Here is a 14,955-nt window from a genome sequence, read left to right as displayed (position 1 = left end):
CTTCAGGTGGGGAACACTTTCATATTTGTCAAAGGATTTTGGGTAATTTCATTTTATGCCATTTGCACACCAATTTGCATCGAAATTTCAAAGTCCTCAAAGATGGCAATAAAGTGCGTTTCAAAAGTGTTGAGTTATTCATTATGTAAGCCAAAGTCTCTCTGGAGAAGAATTTTTAATATAATTATGAAAGAAATTTAAAAGATTAAAAGGCAAAACAACTTATATTTATACATTTCTAATAAGATACGCGAGGTAAATCTTAATTATCTCTCTTGTATTAGTTACGAAATCCTTGAATATATTTTAGTATTCATTTATTTTAAAGACCAGCTCACACTTTTCACTATCACTGTATTTTTTGCTGTGTGATTAAGGAAAATGTGTTTGTCATGTTGACATTGTGCGGACCATTAAATCGGGTTTAACTAACCCAAATATTTGGGTGCAAACAATGCACGACACGACCTGTTGATCCTGACAAAAAATGAAAAACAACTCTGCTAACCAAATAATTGAAGTTTAGCGTTGAAAACCTTTATGTCAGACATTTTAAATACCGGTCAGCCGTTGAATGGATGTTTTATTTAAGAAGTTAAGAAAACATGGGCCTTCCATATATAAAAGTATATGTGAAACGTTCATTTTTCGCTGAAGATTCTCAACGCAGCAAGAAATTAACTTAAAAATTCATTTTGCGGGCCAAAGGATGAGCCGGCTGTGAAAAAGGATTAATTGCATGAGGACGTGGAGTCAAGGCCCCTCTTCTGACAAACATGAAGAGCTGGCAACGAATATGCAGGATCCAGGAACTGACTTTTCCATAAGCCATCGACTTGCACCGCCGCAGACACATCCTTTTGGCCGAAGCCAGGACGAAGCCGTGTGTGTGTGTGTGAGCTCTGGCGGATCCGTATTTTTTAATAGTGTTCCGTGTGCCTCTCGGCGTTAATTTATGCCACAAAATCATTTTCTTTTATACTCTCCACTCTGCCACATGGGAAAAAATTTAAAAAAAAGGACAAATAATAAAAAGGGCAAAAGGGGGGCGAGGAGGCAAGAAAGCAAAGGAGCATGAAGCGTGGAGCGGAGATGCAAATTGCGTTGCACTGCCCGCAGGATATGAGACGCAAGCGCCAACACAGCTTTATGTCAAGCTTAAAATGAGTGCGAACTATGTATGACATGAAATATGAGCGTTACCCGAGCCTTATCCCCAGCCCCACAAAAGCCCCTAGTAAGCACCCAGAAACACACACAAAGTTTTATTAGTTTCGCTTTGGTTCAAATGCGAGGCATTAGCTGGCAAAAACGAAATCGAAAACATAAACAAATGCGAAAAAAAATAATTGGAAAACAGCAAAATAGAAATATGACAGCAAAATACAAATTGAGAAAAAAAAACCCACATAAATAATTTATTATGTGACATGCCCATGGCTGATCAGCCCTCCTGATAAGCCTCACGGAACGCCGGTACTTTTCTACAAAAAAATGTGACTTAAAAATAAATAAAAAAATTTACTAAAAAATATTACGACAAGCTCTCGCTCTCGTCTCACTTTGGGTTCGGGTTCACGCGATTCCTAGGCGGTATCACTGCATCCCTTATGCAATCTAAGACGCAGTAAAGAGATTTCACTTCAATTGCCGCATATAGAATGTATAGGAAATATAGTACTATTCTATTAAAGATCGCAAATAGTGTCCAGACAAGGCCGGTGTTTTCACTGTCACTGGCATTGGCGGGTTAAGTGAATTGGTTAATTGCCAGCCAACGACAATGGCAATGAAATATCTAGACTGCAGCGAGAGTGATGCAATGCACTCGACAGAAGGTCGAGAAATGTGGATCTTTAAGATATTATTGTCTTATGAGATAGTATCATCGTTATTTGATCACTTGTTTACAAGATATTATAGGTTTACGAGATAAAATCACTAGTTTATCAGTTTTCTTAGCCATTAAGGGAATAAATATGGTTCTTAAAGAGCTTGGTAAACAATAAACTGAGCAGCAATTTCAGTCTAAATAAGAGGCTCTTAATGCCAATTCTGATAGGTTTTCTAGTGAAGAATATATATTAGTCTTAAACTCAAAGGGGGCTTTTATATTTATTATTTATCCAGGTTAATCAGGTTATGAAGACCATATTGTTTATCAAATCAATCGACTCACATTGATCATAATTAATTACAAATACCAGACATATAGAAATCTTTGACTTATGCCAAATGAAATACAAACATAAAATTAAAGAAAATATGTTGAAAATACTAAAAACTAATTAAATATATTTTTTTAAACCCATTTTACAGAAAAACATATGCTAAACAAAAAATGTTTAGATTCTTACTGCACATTTAATTCAAAACCCAAGCGTAATGGACCACGTAACATCTAAAAATGTTACATTTTTGGTCTTCTACTCACTCCCAAAGAAGTTCCAAAGCTTCCTGAGTTGGCCAGAACCCGCAAGTATCCCAATTCATATATAATCCTCAACTTTTCCAAACTATATAGACACATGTTCACGCCTCAATGCCGCCATGCATGCGGATTCATTCAACTCAAGAGCACTGCTCTGGCCGAAAACGTACTAAAACTAAACTGTAGTGACCCTATAGACTATAAATAACTGAACGGAATAGGCGACCAAACATTAGCAATGAAATCCCATGCATAACTGAAAAATACAAACAATAAATGTACAAAAAACAAACACATGTATATATCGAAATATCAGAGAGTACATGGCGCATGGACGTAAAAGATATATGTTCGCAAGGTCGTTTATTTTCGTTTGGAACTGTTTTTGGAACTCATCGCTCAATATAGTTGAGAAAAATAATATAAATACAAAATTAGAGAGGCAGTCCAAAGAACGAATTGAATTTTTTGTGGGGATCTGAACTTGACATTGAATGGGGATTCAAGGGAGAGAGCCGCGATAAGCTTTGTTTTCATCTCATGATTTGGGCTGCCTCATCATCGTCTATATATATACCTTCCCGATTCCGCATCCAATTTGAATTTTTTATTGTTATTCTCGATTCTTCTTCTCCTTCTGGTCACAGAACTGTACTTAGAGGGGCACGTGACGGCACAACTCCCCACTGATAACGATAATCAGAGAGAGGATCAGACTTCCATTAATGGTCAGCTGATCCATACTCATACTTACATAAGAGCAGAGAGAATTGTTTTTGAAAATATTTACAATGCATTTATTGGAAGCAGTCAAATATTTTACGCTGTTTTGGGGGGGAGGATGGATGTTGTGTGTGGTTATGAGGGGGACTCCTAAGTTGCCATACAAAAGTATTCGTACAATATAATTAATATACATATAGTTAAATAAATACATGTTTATGTACGGTGTGTGTGTGTTTTGTTGTGTTGTGTTATGTTGGTGTCTGCACAAAAAAAAATATCATTCTAATTTAAATACAAAGAATTTATATTGGACTTTTAAAACATAATTCAAAGTTAATTTGCCAGAATTTATATTAGTAAGTCTCGATTATAAAAATTATTTTATTAAAAAAATATCCTCTACTCTTTGGGAAAAAAAATTCTGTCCAATTAAGCTTTCTTGAATTTAATATATATAAAATTGGGTTCATTTATCATAACTATTTGAAATATCGTAAAGCTTTGCTTACATTCTCAGCCCCAACTAGATGATTTTTTTCCTGTGCATGTTTTGTGTCTAAGTGTGGTGTTTGTGTTTGCTTCTAAATATGCGTAAGTATAACTAGATCAGGACACAGCAGACTTGGCCATTCTCGCAGTCATTACCGGGTCGATGGAGCCTCAGGTGGCACTTGTCCATGCATTGTCCCAAGTGCTGGGCACAGGGCGCTGGTCTCACCGGCACTGCAATGGGATGCAACGGGATGACGTTTTGGCGTTTGGTTGTTTTTTTCGAGGGCAGCGGGACATACAGAATGGATCAAGGTTTCGGATTAGTAAGGGATATATTTCGGAGTACCAATTATATAGGATGGATGTGAGGGTTAGTCAGAGGTGGTGGCTTAGGAGTTGTACGTCGACTTGCGTCGAGCTAATGGGATTTTTTTTAAGCGGGTTTTAAGCAGGGTGCAACAGACACTGGACGGTGGTATATTTACTTACGTTCATAACAGCATTCCACACCATGACCGGCACTGGAGGGGCACAGGCCCCGGTTTGTGGTGGGCTCTAGGCAGTCCTCGCTTTGGACGCACAATCCGCCGACCAGGACACACTGTCGATCATTGGGATACACCTTTACGCCTTGGAGCACTGTAGATTTGGAGAGGGAATAAAGAATAATTTGTATATGGTAGGGAGGATTAGATTTGCTTTGAATATTAGGATAAGTTAGTTAGATAACTATTTCTGCTATTTTTACTTCATATTATTTCATTATTTCTCGAAGAAAATTCTATAACATTATCATTAGATTATCATACTTTATAAGTATATAACTAAGTAATTTTTGTCTTAAATTCCACGCAATTTTCCATTTTTCCTTATTAGTCATTTAATTATAAAATAAAACATTCAACAGATGTATTGTCCGGAACTTATATAGAAACAATTTTAAAACGAAATCATAAACACAATTAAGACCCAAGAACACAAGTGAAAAATTATCACTAATTATATTTTTCTTTCGAAATTAGTTTCAGAGTTCTGTTTATAATTTTATCTTCTAATTTTTTGTGTTGCTATTTTCATTCTGATTAAAATCCACAAAATCGATTACTTACTGTACGTTTCTCCGCTATCCACTTCGTTTGTCTCTACATCGGCTTGGACATGGTGTAGCATTATCAGTGCGGTGGCCACCAGCAGGCATCCCAGGAAGCTCTTCCTCAGCGACATGTTCAAGGTGGGCAGCAGGGCGTATACGTGATGTGCCTTAAAATCAATTCAATTCTCTGCTGTTCGATTCGGCTCGATATTTCTCAGTATTTTGCAACTCAATTCAACTCAGTTCAGTTTCTATCACTTTGCGATCACGTCTCGGGCACTAATCCACTTCCACTCGATGGCACTGTTAGCGTTCAACTGATCCCAGCTAATTACGCTGCAGATGCTTTTCAACGAAAAGCGCCACAGACAGAGAGGGAGAGTGGGAGACGGATAGAGAGGGCGAGAGCGAGCGGTTTTGCACAACTGGCGGTGGAGAAAGAGACGGAAAGTGAGCACTTGGAGAGCAAGAGAGAAAGAGAGTGCAAGTGCTAGTGCTCAGAGGAGGAAGTGAAAGAGGAAGTTTGGTTCAATTGAAGAGCGTGAGAGAGTTTAGAAAATTGGCCAACTCCGATCGCCGTCATCCATCCGCCTTGACCACTACACTCGAAACAAATCGTTTAAGGAGTAAATGAAAATTATTTATTAATGGAACATGTGTGGCAGACGATTTTGATTATTATATCTTACAAGTTGTTATATGTATTTTTTCTCTTCTGAACTTTTAAAGCTCTTTATTGTCCAGTCTCTTAGTTTATTACAAATAATTTCGAATAATTTTGGATCACAAAATTTGTTTATTTTTTTACTTGTATAATGTTTGTTGAATTAATTAAGTAAAGCTACAAGTGAACAGCACCCAATACCTATTTTGGTTTTATGCTGAAGTAAGCTGGAATTTCGTACATTTTAACAAACTGAAACATTTATTTGTTAATACTCAAATAGTAAATAGTTTCACAGTATTTAAAAAACTCTAGGTATCGTTCACCAAAAAAAACTTTATACTACATTGCTTTATTTCAAGTAAATTTAAATATAGCAAGCTTTAAACTTAATTTTCTCTCCCAAAAATCTATCTTTTATTGTTTTTTAGGTGTTAAATATATATTAGATTTCGGATTCTTTGATGGATTTAACCAAGTAAACAAAAATAGTCAAATATTAATTACACATCTTCTTTCCTTGTAAAATAGCTCTCTCTATATAATTTTGTTTGTTTTGTATTCCAGATCTTGAAATTCTCGCAGTGTAGGGAAGATCGGTTTAATGAATGGACCCACAATCAAGCGTTCAACTCGGGCAACAAGGCGCCAATCAGCGGCCATCAGCGATGTGGAAGAGCAGCCAGCACTAGGAGAGCAAAGATGCACCAAGAACACAACGAGATGGTCTCTGGCATCAAATGAACCGCATTGAGCGGGGCGTAACGTGATTTTACTGCAATCCGATCTGGTTTGGTATACACCCGCCCCGATCTCGATCGTCTCTTTTATCAACTCAACAGCCTTTTGTTTTGTGTAATTTTCGAAAACATTTTTGGTGTGTGTGCAAAATAAACAATATGTGAAATATTGCGCATACGCCGTGTGCGGCGTGCTGACTGTGCCCCAGAAAGCGAATTCTGTCTTTTTTTTTTGTGTGGAACTGCCACCAGATGTTGCCTTCAATGGGATCTAAACAACAAGAAATGGCTAAGAAATTAACTGGAAAAAATCAATGAATGAACTAAATGCCTGACCCTGAGACATTAAATGGCATTGGGTGTGAAGAGATATAAGTGTTTTATTTGTATTAACTCTGGACTTATTTTTGTATTTCTTTTGTAGTCCATAAGTATTTTCTTTTCTTTATTTAATTTGTTCTTCTAGAGAGATCATTAAACAAACTTTTAAATTATCAGTATAACCAAAGGGACTGATATCAAGATTACTCGGAACGCGTTTCAGCTCCAGATCCACAGATAACCCAAGCAAAGATTAAAGCTCCCCTCCCTCAAATTCAAAAGGGGACTCCCCTTAACGTTGAAAATTCCCCTGAACTCAACTCAGCGCTTATCAGTTAAGTTTTCCCCAAAGCTTTCCCTAGGAAAGCTTCATAAATTCGGTTTTGGTATCAGATATGGCCAAGCAAAAGCTTTTAGTTAGAAGCGTTGCCACACAAGTTCAAGCATAACTTGGAATATCCGCTCAATAAGCCCTATAATTATTAAAAAGCTAAGTTCTTAGAAAATCAAAACAAACACAACTGAATCACTTTCATTAATAGTTCTATTTTTAATTAGCTTATTCATATATATTATCAGTTAAACTGGCATTTTATCATTTGTTGTCAGTCTTTTTGGGGATTGGGGATCTTAAGACGGCTAATACTCGTACTTGGCCCATTGCCATAAACAGCAAATATCACAGATTCGATTCACGGCGATTCGCTCGGAGGATTCACCTTCTGCTTATCGGTTAGTTGGCCGACTTTTGCAGTTCATTAACGGTAAACACATTGCAGGTTATGGAAGGTGGCAATGGACTGGCAGAGAGAGGCGGCGGTGGCGACGTTGGTGGTGCTTCCACCTCGCTACCCTTGTTATTAAAGGGTATCACGAACACGCTCGTCTTGGCCGCATGCTGCATTTTTATCACTGTATCGTAGCTGGGCGGTGCGAACTCACTGTACGAGGGTGACGGTGTGGGTGGTGCCCTTAATCCCTCCGTGGACTGACCTCCAGTGGGACGACGTCTCATGTCGCGGCAGCGACGATCCGAACAGGCCATCAGCATGAAGAAGGCGGCGAGGGCCAAAAAGGTGGCCACATACCACACAATTGTGATCACATCCATCGCTGTCTGGGATAGGTCGTTGGACGACTCGACGACAGCTGTAATTAAGATTTAAAATGAATTAGTGTTAATTAGAAGCAGTAAAAACCAGCGGAAATTGTACAAAACCTAGCCACAACACACCCAGTCATGTGGCTTAATTAATTAATTAAAATTAAACAGATTTGTACATAAAATATAACATTCCAATACGAAAGCTCAATATTTTATAAAAATATATTGTAACATTTAGATCTTAAAGATCTAAAGTTAAGCAATGTTATAGAAATAATATTCATTTATACCTAGAACCTTATGGAACTCCGAAAATATTTCACCAGAAACAAGAATAACTTTTTTTCATCCCAAAACCCCAGAGTGTGTTGCTTTGGCATCAGCTTATCACAGAAATGATGGCTGATTGCCGATTGCCTGTAGTCACGAATTCTGTGTCTGGGCCATAAAGTTTATGACGAAACTCGAATCGCGTTACTGTCTCGTCATCGAACTACGCTAATGCCTACGCTAATGACCAAGAGTACAGTTGATATGGGGGCTAACCCCAGTTGTGGGCACCACAATTAACCAGAAATTGATGTGTTGATTGATTGTTGGGTCGGTTCCAAGGGTTCCAGTAAAATTGAGATATAACCAGTGGACAAGTGTTATGAAACTGGGCTCATGTAATTCCAACTAAAGCCTTCTTGATCTTAGTTATTAATGTTTACTAATGTTTACAGAGCTCTGTGAGCACGGAACAAAAAATATCTATATTTTGAAATAGTTTTAAAGGGTTTTAAAAATAAAAACTTATTTAAATGCCACCAGATAACTTATCACTATAAGAACATGTCAATTTATTTATTTAGTCTTGATAAGATAGCGGAAGTTGAGCTTTAGGGGCTTATATAGATGAAGAAAAAGGAAAACAAATGTTATTTCTATAAGTTTGTTTATTACTTGCTATATCTCGTAGAAAAATCTTCGTTGGAAGTGTGGTAGAAACAAGTGTTTACTTATTGCGACGCTGTTGGGGATAGCTTCGGAACTGTTCTAGATTACTCTTGGATTACTCCGATTAACTTTCCGGTTAATGTTTATAATGTAATAAATATTTAATAAATGAAAAAAACTTCTTTTAACATCTCTCGCTCTCACTCTATCCCTTTCTCTCTCCCTCTCTCTCTTTCGGTATGTGTAGCTCGCCCTGTGTTCCTCTAGAGATGTCCCTCATTTTCTACCTCTTTCTACCTTTCTCTGCCTATCTCTGGCGACACCTCTTCCTCTCTCGCTCTTACTTTCTCTGTTCTCTTTCCTCAAGGACTACAAATACGGGTATTTCCATTGCAGTGGCCTCAGTCTGTCCGCGGGGAGGCAGGTGTTTACATCTAAAGTGATAGTGGTAGTGATAGTAATTGCCCTTCGACATCAAAAACAACACCTGACCAATACATCTAGACAGCCAGATGAAGCTCACTTTGATGATACCTAAGGAAATGGATAACTATGTATCCTCCACTGCGGTAAGTCTTAACCATCACAATTATACCATGTTTATAGGTGCTATAAGAGAGATTAGTCCTAGGCCTCGTATCTGATGTGCTAGCTATGCATTCACTTCCAATCCAATTAATTCTCTTATTGCCATGGACACCATTACTTCATTTAAATTTCATTTAATTTAATTTCGTATTAGGGGTTATAAATTATTGACGAATATTGATTTCCTACTCTTAAAATAAACTATCTATCTATCTATACTATCTGGCCCAAACATTTGCTACATTTTTAAACCCTAGCTGGGTATTAAAATTTCAATCAGAACAATCAATCAATCAACACAGTGAAGGAGTCGTTTTTGACCCAATAAATCATATATATTTTTGATCAGCATGAAAAGTCAAATCTTTCTGGCCATGTCCGCAAGAAAAATTTTTTTTCGAAATTTTTTGAAAATTTTACAAAGGGTTACATCGTTAAAATTGTGAAAAATTTACAAAATTTAAAATTTTTTTAATTTTAAACATACCTAATAAAAACTAGCATAGAACAGCTTTCCGAATTGAAATTCATGAATTGACCTTGTTATGATATTTTAGAAACTGTGATTCACCCAAAAAATTACCATAACAAATTTATAGATTTAGGTTTTCTTGCGAATCAAAGATCGTAATGGCAACTGTGAGTATACACACCTCAGCTTCTCGAATTTAGCTTTCTTTATTGTTTTATTAAATTTTCTTAACTGAACCACACTTAAATATCTCTTCGTTCACAAATACTTACTATTTTTGTAGACAATAATCCGTGTATTGTTCGCTATGTTTTCAGGAAACAGATCCACCTCGGTGGTTCCGTTTGCAGACGTAAGGTTGCGGGGCAGCTGTCGCGAGGACTCGTTGAGGACGTTCTCCAGGCTGAACAAATAGGACTGACCGTGTGCACTGCTCGGGCAGGCGATGAGCACTGAAATGGAGTAGAATGCCCAGGCCGAACCAAACCAAACCGCATCGAATCAAATCGAATCGAACAGCAGACCATGGTGAGGAGCGGAGCGGAGCGGAAAAGAGGCATTAGTGGTTGTGATATCAGGGAAAGCAAGACGGAGTGGTGGTGAGCTCACTGATAGATGATAGCTTATCGCGTCCATTCAGCGGCGTGCGAATGCCAAGATTTTCTTTCAGGTGAGGGAGAGGTCCAACATCATAACCATCATCATCATCCCCGACTGATAAGTGGGTCTATATATAGCCCCTGTCAACGGGGCGTTCCCCCCTTAGCAATGGATCACTTAATAATCGGCGGTTAAGTTTACGGCTATAGCCACTTGACTTGATAAGAGAAGGCAAACCCGCCCCAGTGACGACCCAGTGTCTGAGGAAGTCACAGTTTTTGGAAGAATATATCTAGTGCCCTGATATGGACTGGAGAATATCCTCCAGATCTAGAGCCAGTGGGGTAGGTGCTAAGCTGATGTTGGCATTATCTTTCCCCCTGCTTGCAAAATATTTTGACGTGACCAGGAAACCACACACTACACATAAACATAAACACCATAAATGCTCGCTAAGCTGCCGGCAATAAAAAATAACGTTGCGTTCTGTCTCCACCTTCCCTATCTCAATTAGAGGACCCAGCGATGGGTGTTGACAACTGTTTGCACACTTCTTTGGCGGCAGAACACAATTTCATCGTCACATTTCGCCATCGAGGGTGCGTCCATGGAATAAATGGATGGATTGGTAGATTGTCGTTTGGGAGCGGGAGCCATAACGGCACACGGCACCCCAATCGTTACTCAGACCAAAAATATCTTTACTGCCTGTCGGCTGTCAATAATTATTTGATTTGAGTCGAGACTCTTCCTCTATCAATTTCACAACGAATGTGATGAAATTTTATGGGAAGGCACAATCAAAATTGTTGACCTAGGTTGGGGATGCTACAGCTGGTCATTCCCACAGTAACCTTTTTTTCGATTGGGCAGTCCCAGGGTAAAGTTGCGCAACTGATTATTGCTTGGGAATACGGATCACTCATACGCCCCATTGTCTAGCCAAGAAACAATTATAAAAGTTAAGCAGATAGGAAAGTCTGGTGAATAATATAGTACGTCAGGGGTTATTTTTAAGTGAATTTAAAACTGATTTATGTGGTTTTGAGAAAAAAAGTATCATAAATCCCTAATAAAACCCGAGGCATCTAGCCACCAGATTAGTAAAAAAGTTCAAGTGGAAACTTAACATTAAAAACAAGTTAGATTAATGGAATATTTGTTTTAATTTTATCAAAAATAATTCCATTCTAAAGTCTTTCGACAAAGTCATCAGGGAATCTTTCTATTAGTCTTAACAAAATATTTTCCATGCTGATAAAACCCAGAGGAAACATCATCTGGCTTATCTGAAAATGTTGCCATACCATAAAAGGCAGAAAAAGAAATCTTGTCGACCATGTTCCAGTTCTGCCTGCTTATGGAACTTGATATATGGACTTCTAAAAATAGCACCACCCAAAGCACCTATAAATAATGGGTGTGTGGGTTCTTAAGGGAGCGTTAGCTAGATACCAGTTAACCTTACGGTGGATAAAATTGTGCGGGTGTTTGGTTATTTATAGAGTGTCAACTGATAACTGATAAGGTGGCAAACACCCATCGCACAACCACAAGCGCGGCAAAAACAACAAAATATTAGCAATTAAATTCTAATTAACTTCTAATGGCAAAACGTGATGGAGTCAACGTCAGCAGTTTAAGCTAAGCAGCGAGTGTGGTGTACGGTGTGGTGCGGTGACACCTGTGCAAACCGAGCAGGTGGAAATGGGAGTAGGAATGGGGTGGCATGTACGCGCCATGTGCACGACTTATTTATTATTTATTGAAGTTACAGATAAACGAACTCCATTCGCCTTGAACCGACTGAGAAAGCCGAATTCTGGGAATTTCCGTGATTTACAGCCATTATCCGTAAGTCGTAGGGAGTAGAGCACCCCGATTTAATCGCTTCATTATTCATTAGCCAGACACGATTTGAGTGTAAACCAGTTTTCATAAATTGCGGGAAAATGGAAAAAAAAAAACCAAGTCGCAGGCCCCCTGAAATGTCACCCGAATGACGAGGGGCTTTGACTTTGATTCGCTTGGATGATATTTATGAGGTGATCACATGGGCTGCCGGTACTAAGTTCTTATCTACCATGGGGATTAGCAGATGACGGGCCTCGTAAAGACATCATTAACTGGTTTACGATGTCTGAGCCCCAAGATGATCATGATATGGTCTTGACGTCTTGAGGTTCCTCAAACAAACGTTTAAGGTTATTATAGGTATTCAAATTTGAACTGATAAGTTTTTTCTGCGGATTTCTGGGCTATATAGGATATATCTGGTGTTGTTTTTCCGACTTTTTAAGTCATTAAATAGAAAACTTCTAGTTTGAAATGATTGATAATCCCACAGATTTCATTTAATTATGGATTATTCTAATGAATATTTTAAAAATCAACGTTTTGTTATTTTTCCTGGTATTTCTATACTATAAATGGTTTAGTAAATCCCATTCAATGAATTGCTTTGATGATGTTTATTCATTGGACAATGAAGACCAATCAACAAGGGCTTGTCGAAGCTAACGTTCACACAATTAGCATATAGCACAGCGTGCTTATTGTGTTTCTATATATGTATTTATATGTCTTGATGCACATTATATCCAGAGAAGGCCTGACTCTCGGCGGGGAGACTCACCTATCATAATTAGCAGCATTGTCTGGCTGCGATCTGGTCGGCGATATTCCATTGCAATAGGTTTAAGGGGTATATGTTCAGGTAGCAGGGACTGTTGTTTATTATTTGCTTTTAATTCACACACTTGTCTGGTTGAATTGCAATCAATATATTTCCATAAATCGTTCACTGCACTGAGAATTTCACCGGGCGACTGACTGGTTGTGGGGTATATTGAATATGGAAATGTTACGGGTTTGGACTTGGATGCGGACTGTCCGCCGAATCGATCTTTCAGCGTCGACTGTGTATCGCAGACTGAGCGAGCGGCATGATTTACCCACAACTTTTAGCCGGAGCCGGAGCTGCTCTTGCTGGTTAGCTGGTAGCTGATTGCTGGTTGCTGGTTGTTGCCGACTGTAGTTTCTTTGTGCGACCACCACTGCGTATGAGTCACGCGCTCTCGCGCTGGGCGAGAAAGTAATTCATACAATTGGTTGTTGGCTCGAGATTGGTTAGAGCGCCGTATCTAATTGCTGGCCAAAACATTAAACAATGGCTTTGTGGAGACGGAGGTGCAAATGTCGCCACCGCAGATTCGATGAATGATTAGAAGGGGGTTTGGTTTTCGACTTGCTGTTCTTGTGGTTACCTTGCACACACCCAGCATATAGGATACTATATAAAGTTCCATTTATAGAGGCAGATAGCTCTGGCAAATATTATTATGAAATATTAGCGCATTCAAAAAAATCCAAAACCTGTTTATCAGATATCAGAAACAATCAAAATAGTAAAAACACAAATAACACCATTAGATCTCACAAAGTATCATTTGTTATTATATGAGATAGTCCTCAAAAGAACACAGAAATAATCAAAATGTGCTTCTAGATGATTCAATATTATATAAACAATATATTTATAGGATGTTAGGCATATCTTATTGATAATGTCTGCGTAATGCCTTAAAGATAAGACCAATTTTGATATGATTATAGAATTTACGACCTCTTTTACGCAGTGGATGATTTGACTTTATGTAATTGCTTGAAATTACAAACATTCCCTCCCTGATTTAATATATATCTGACACATATTGTTCTAAATATAAACCCCACCATATACCAAAGCTCAGATCCTTGGTTACCGTTATTGTTGGCTCTGAAAATAACCGCGAAGGCAGCTCCCCTTCTGCAAAAGTATCTCAGGAAAGTCGCTTTGCTTAGGGTTTATTTTTGGGCGTGATCGTTATATTGAACTCACACCTACACGCCCCACTCGCGGGTGCTAATTCGCACCACGAATTTCGCGATTTGACAACATCTAAGCGTCAGACGAAGATCGAGTGAAATTTCTAGGATGCCCAAGTGTTTTCGCCCAAGAAATGATGGATTGTACAGGCCACCAAGACCTACAATTAGACAACCACCAAAGACTTCTCTTATCAGGTGTTTGACTCTAATTAAGGCCAAGCGTTGATTATGAGCGGCGAATTGATCGGCGATTGGCCATTTCATGCTTGTGACCCTGAACTTGATGGATAGAGCATTGTCTGGCTTCGTCTCTTTTGTGTGCGTGTTAAAATTGGCACCTGGGCGTTATATATATACCGAGAGATCTGTGGATTCATAGAGCCGTGCTACCAGTTGTCAAGAGGGCTGCACATTCGCTAATTGATTCGCATACTGCGACTCCAACCAAGGCAATCAGACAATTGCGATGGGCCGACATTGAACGGGGGCACGGATTGGACGGCAAATTGTCTCGCAGATACCCGATGGCAATAACCAGTTTGGTCAATTGCCTAGAGTCAACGTCCCAGGTGACCCCAACACGTGCCGCTCTGCGTCCAGCACTCATCTATGCGAAGGAGAGGAGGAGGAAGCTCTCAGTTAATGACGTAAGCCGGTTCAGAAATTGATTAGACCACGGATGACGCAGAGGCAGTGGCCACCTAGTCGTGACCAAAGCGTCGATTTGTGGCGAGATGAAACTAAAGCTTGCAAGTTCGACAGGTTTTCGCTTTTTGGATAAGGCACGTGCTGATTCACGAAGTGTGTCACCATGTGATGAAACCCCCAAACCCCAAGCACCCAACCAGGGGGGTATGATGATGATGATCAGAGGTGGGTGCCGAGGTAAGGTGATTCCCTCCCGCATTTTCGAC

General features: G+C 39.0%; 2 protein-coding genes and 1 long non-coding RNA gene across 5 annotated transcripts; 1 reads left to right on the top strand and 2 right to left on the bottom strand.

Moving 5' to 3' along the window:
- Nucleotides 1-3,204: 3,204 nt before the first annotated feature.
- On the bottom strand, nucleotides 3,205-5,180 carry LOC110189404 (uncharacterized). Of its 2 annotated transcripts, none has more exons than XM_020959459.2 (3): nucleotides 4,759-5,180; nucleotides 4,139-4,288; nucleotides 3,205-3,880 (listed from the first exon to the last, which is right to left on the bottom strand). In XM_020959459.2, exons 1-3 carry the CDS (start codon nucleotides 4,871-4,873, stop codon nucleotides 3,759-3,761), a joined length of 387 nt encoding a protein of 128 aa, XP_020815118.1. In that variant the 5' UTR covers nucleotides 4,874-5,180; the 3' UTR covers nucleotides 3,205-3,758. The 2 variants fall into 2 exon arrangements, with proteins under 2 accessions (XP_020815118.1, XP_020815119.1); XM_020959460.2 differs by having other exon boundaries at nucleotides 3,205-4,067; nucleotides 4,759-5,077.
- Nucleotides 4,984-6,358, top strand: LOC147643928 (uncharacterized). 2 transcript variants are annotated; one of them, XR_015271340.1, is made up of 2 exons: nucleotides 4,984-5,192; nucleotides 5,974-6,358. It is a non-coding gene; the product is annotated as an uncharacterized LOC147643928 (long non-coding RNA). The 2 variants fall into 2 exon arrangements; XR_015271339.1 differs by lacking the exon at nucleotides 4,984-5,192 and adding an exon at nucleotides 5,289-5,368.
- Nucleotides 6,359-6,993: 635 nt separating this feature from the next.
- On the bottom strand, nucleotides 6,994-13,176 carry LOC110189520 (uncharacterized). Its single transcript, XM_020959646.2, has 3 exons — nucleotides 12,807-13,176; nucleotides 9,844-10,023; nucleotides 6,994-7,616 (listed from the first exon to the last, which is right to left on the bottom strand). Exons 1-3 carry the CDS (start codon nucleotides 12,856-12,858, stop codon nucleotides 7,201-7,203), a joined length of 648 nt encoding a protein of 215 aa, XP_020815305.1. The 5' UTR covers nucleotides 12,859-13,176; the 3' UTR covers nucleotides 6,994-7,200.
- Nucleotides 13,177-14,955: the final 1,779 nt, after the last annotated feature.

The sequence above is a fragment of the Drosophila serrata genome, unplaced genomic scaffold, assembly GCF_035046125.1.
Source record: "Drosophila serrata isolate PLE 108 unplaced genomic scaffold, ASM3504612v1 contig_240, whole genome shotgun sequence".
In the NCBI taxonomy this organism is placed as follows: Eukaryota; Metazoa; Arthropoda; class Insecta; order Diptera; family Drosophilidae; genus Drosophila; species Drosophila serrata.
This window is presented reverse-complemented; position numbering and strand designations above follow the sequence as displayed.

Coding starts and splice junctions, on each gene's coding strand:
- LOC110189520 (XM_020959646.2), bottom strand. CDS start 12,858: ATGGAATATCGCCGACCAGATCGCAGCCAGACAATGCTGCTAATTATG. Junction 10,024..12,806: donor AATGCTGCTAATTATGATAG/GTGAGTCTCCCC, acceptor ACTCCATTTCAG/TGCTCATCGCCTGCCCGAGC. Junction 7,617..9,843: donor GATTATTGTCTACAAAAATA/GTAAGTATTTGT, acceptor TCTTAATTACAG/CTGTCGTCGAGTCGTCCAAC.
- LOC110189404 (XM_020959459.2), bottom strand. CDS start 4,873: ATGTCGCTGAGGAAGAGCTTCCTGGGATGCCTGCTGGTGGCCACCGCA. Junction 4,289..4,758: donor GGATAGCGGAGAAACGTACA/GTAAGTAATCGA, acceptor CCAAATCTACAG/TGCTCCAAGGCGTAAAGGTG. Junction 3,881..4,138: donor TGTGGAATGCTGTTATGAAC/GTAAGTAAATAT, acceptor ATCCCATTGCAG/TGCCGGTGAGACCAGCGCCC.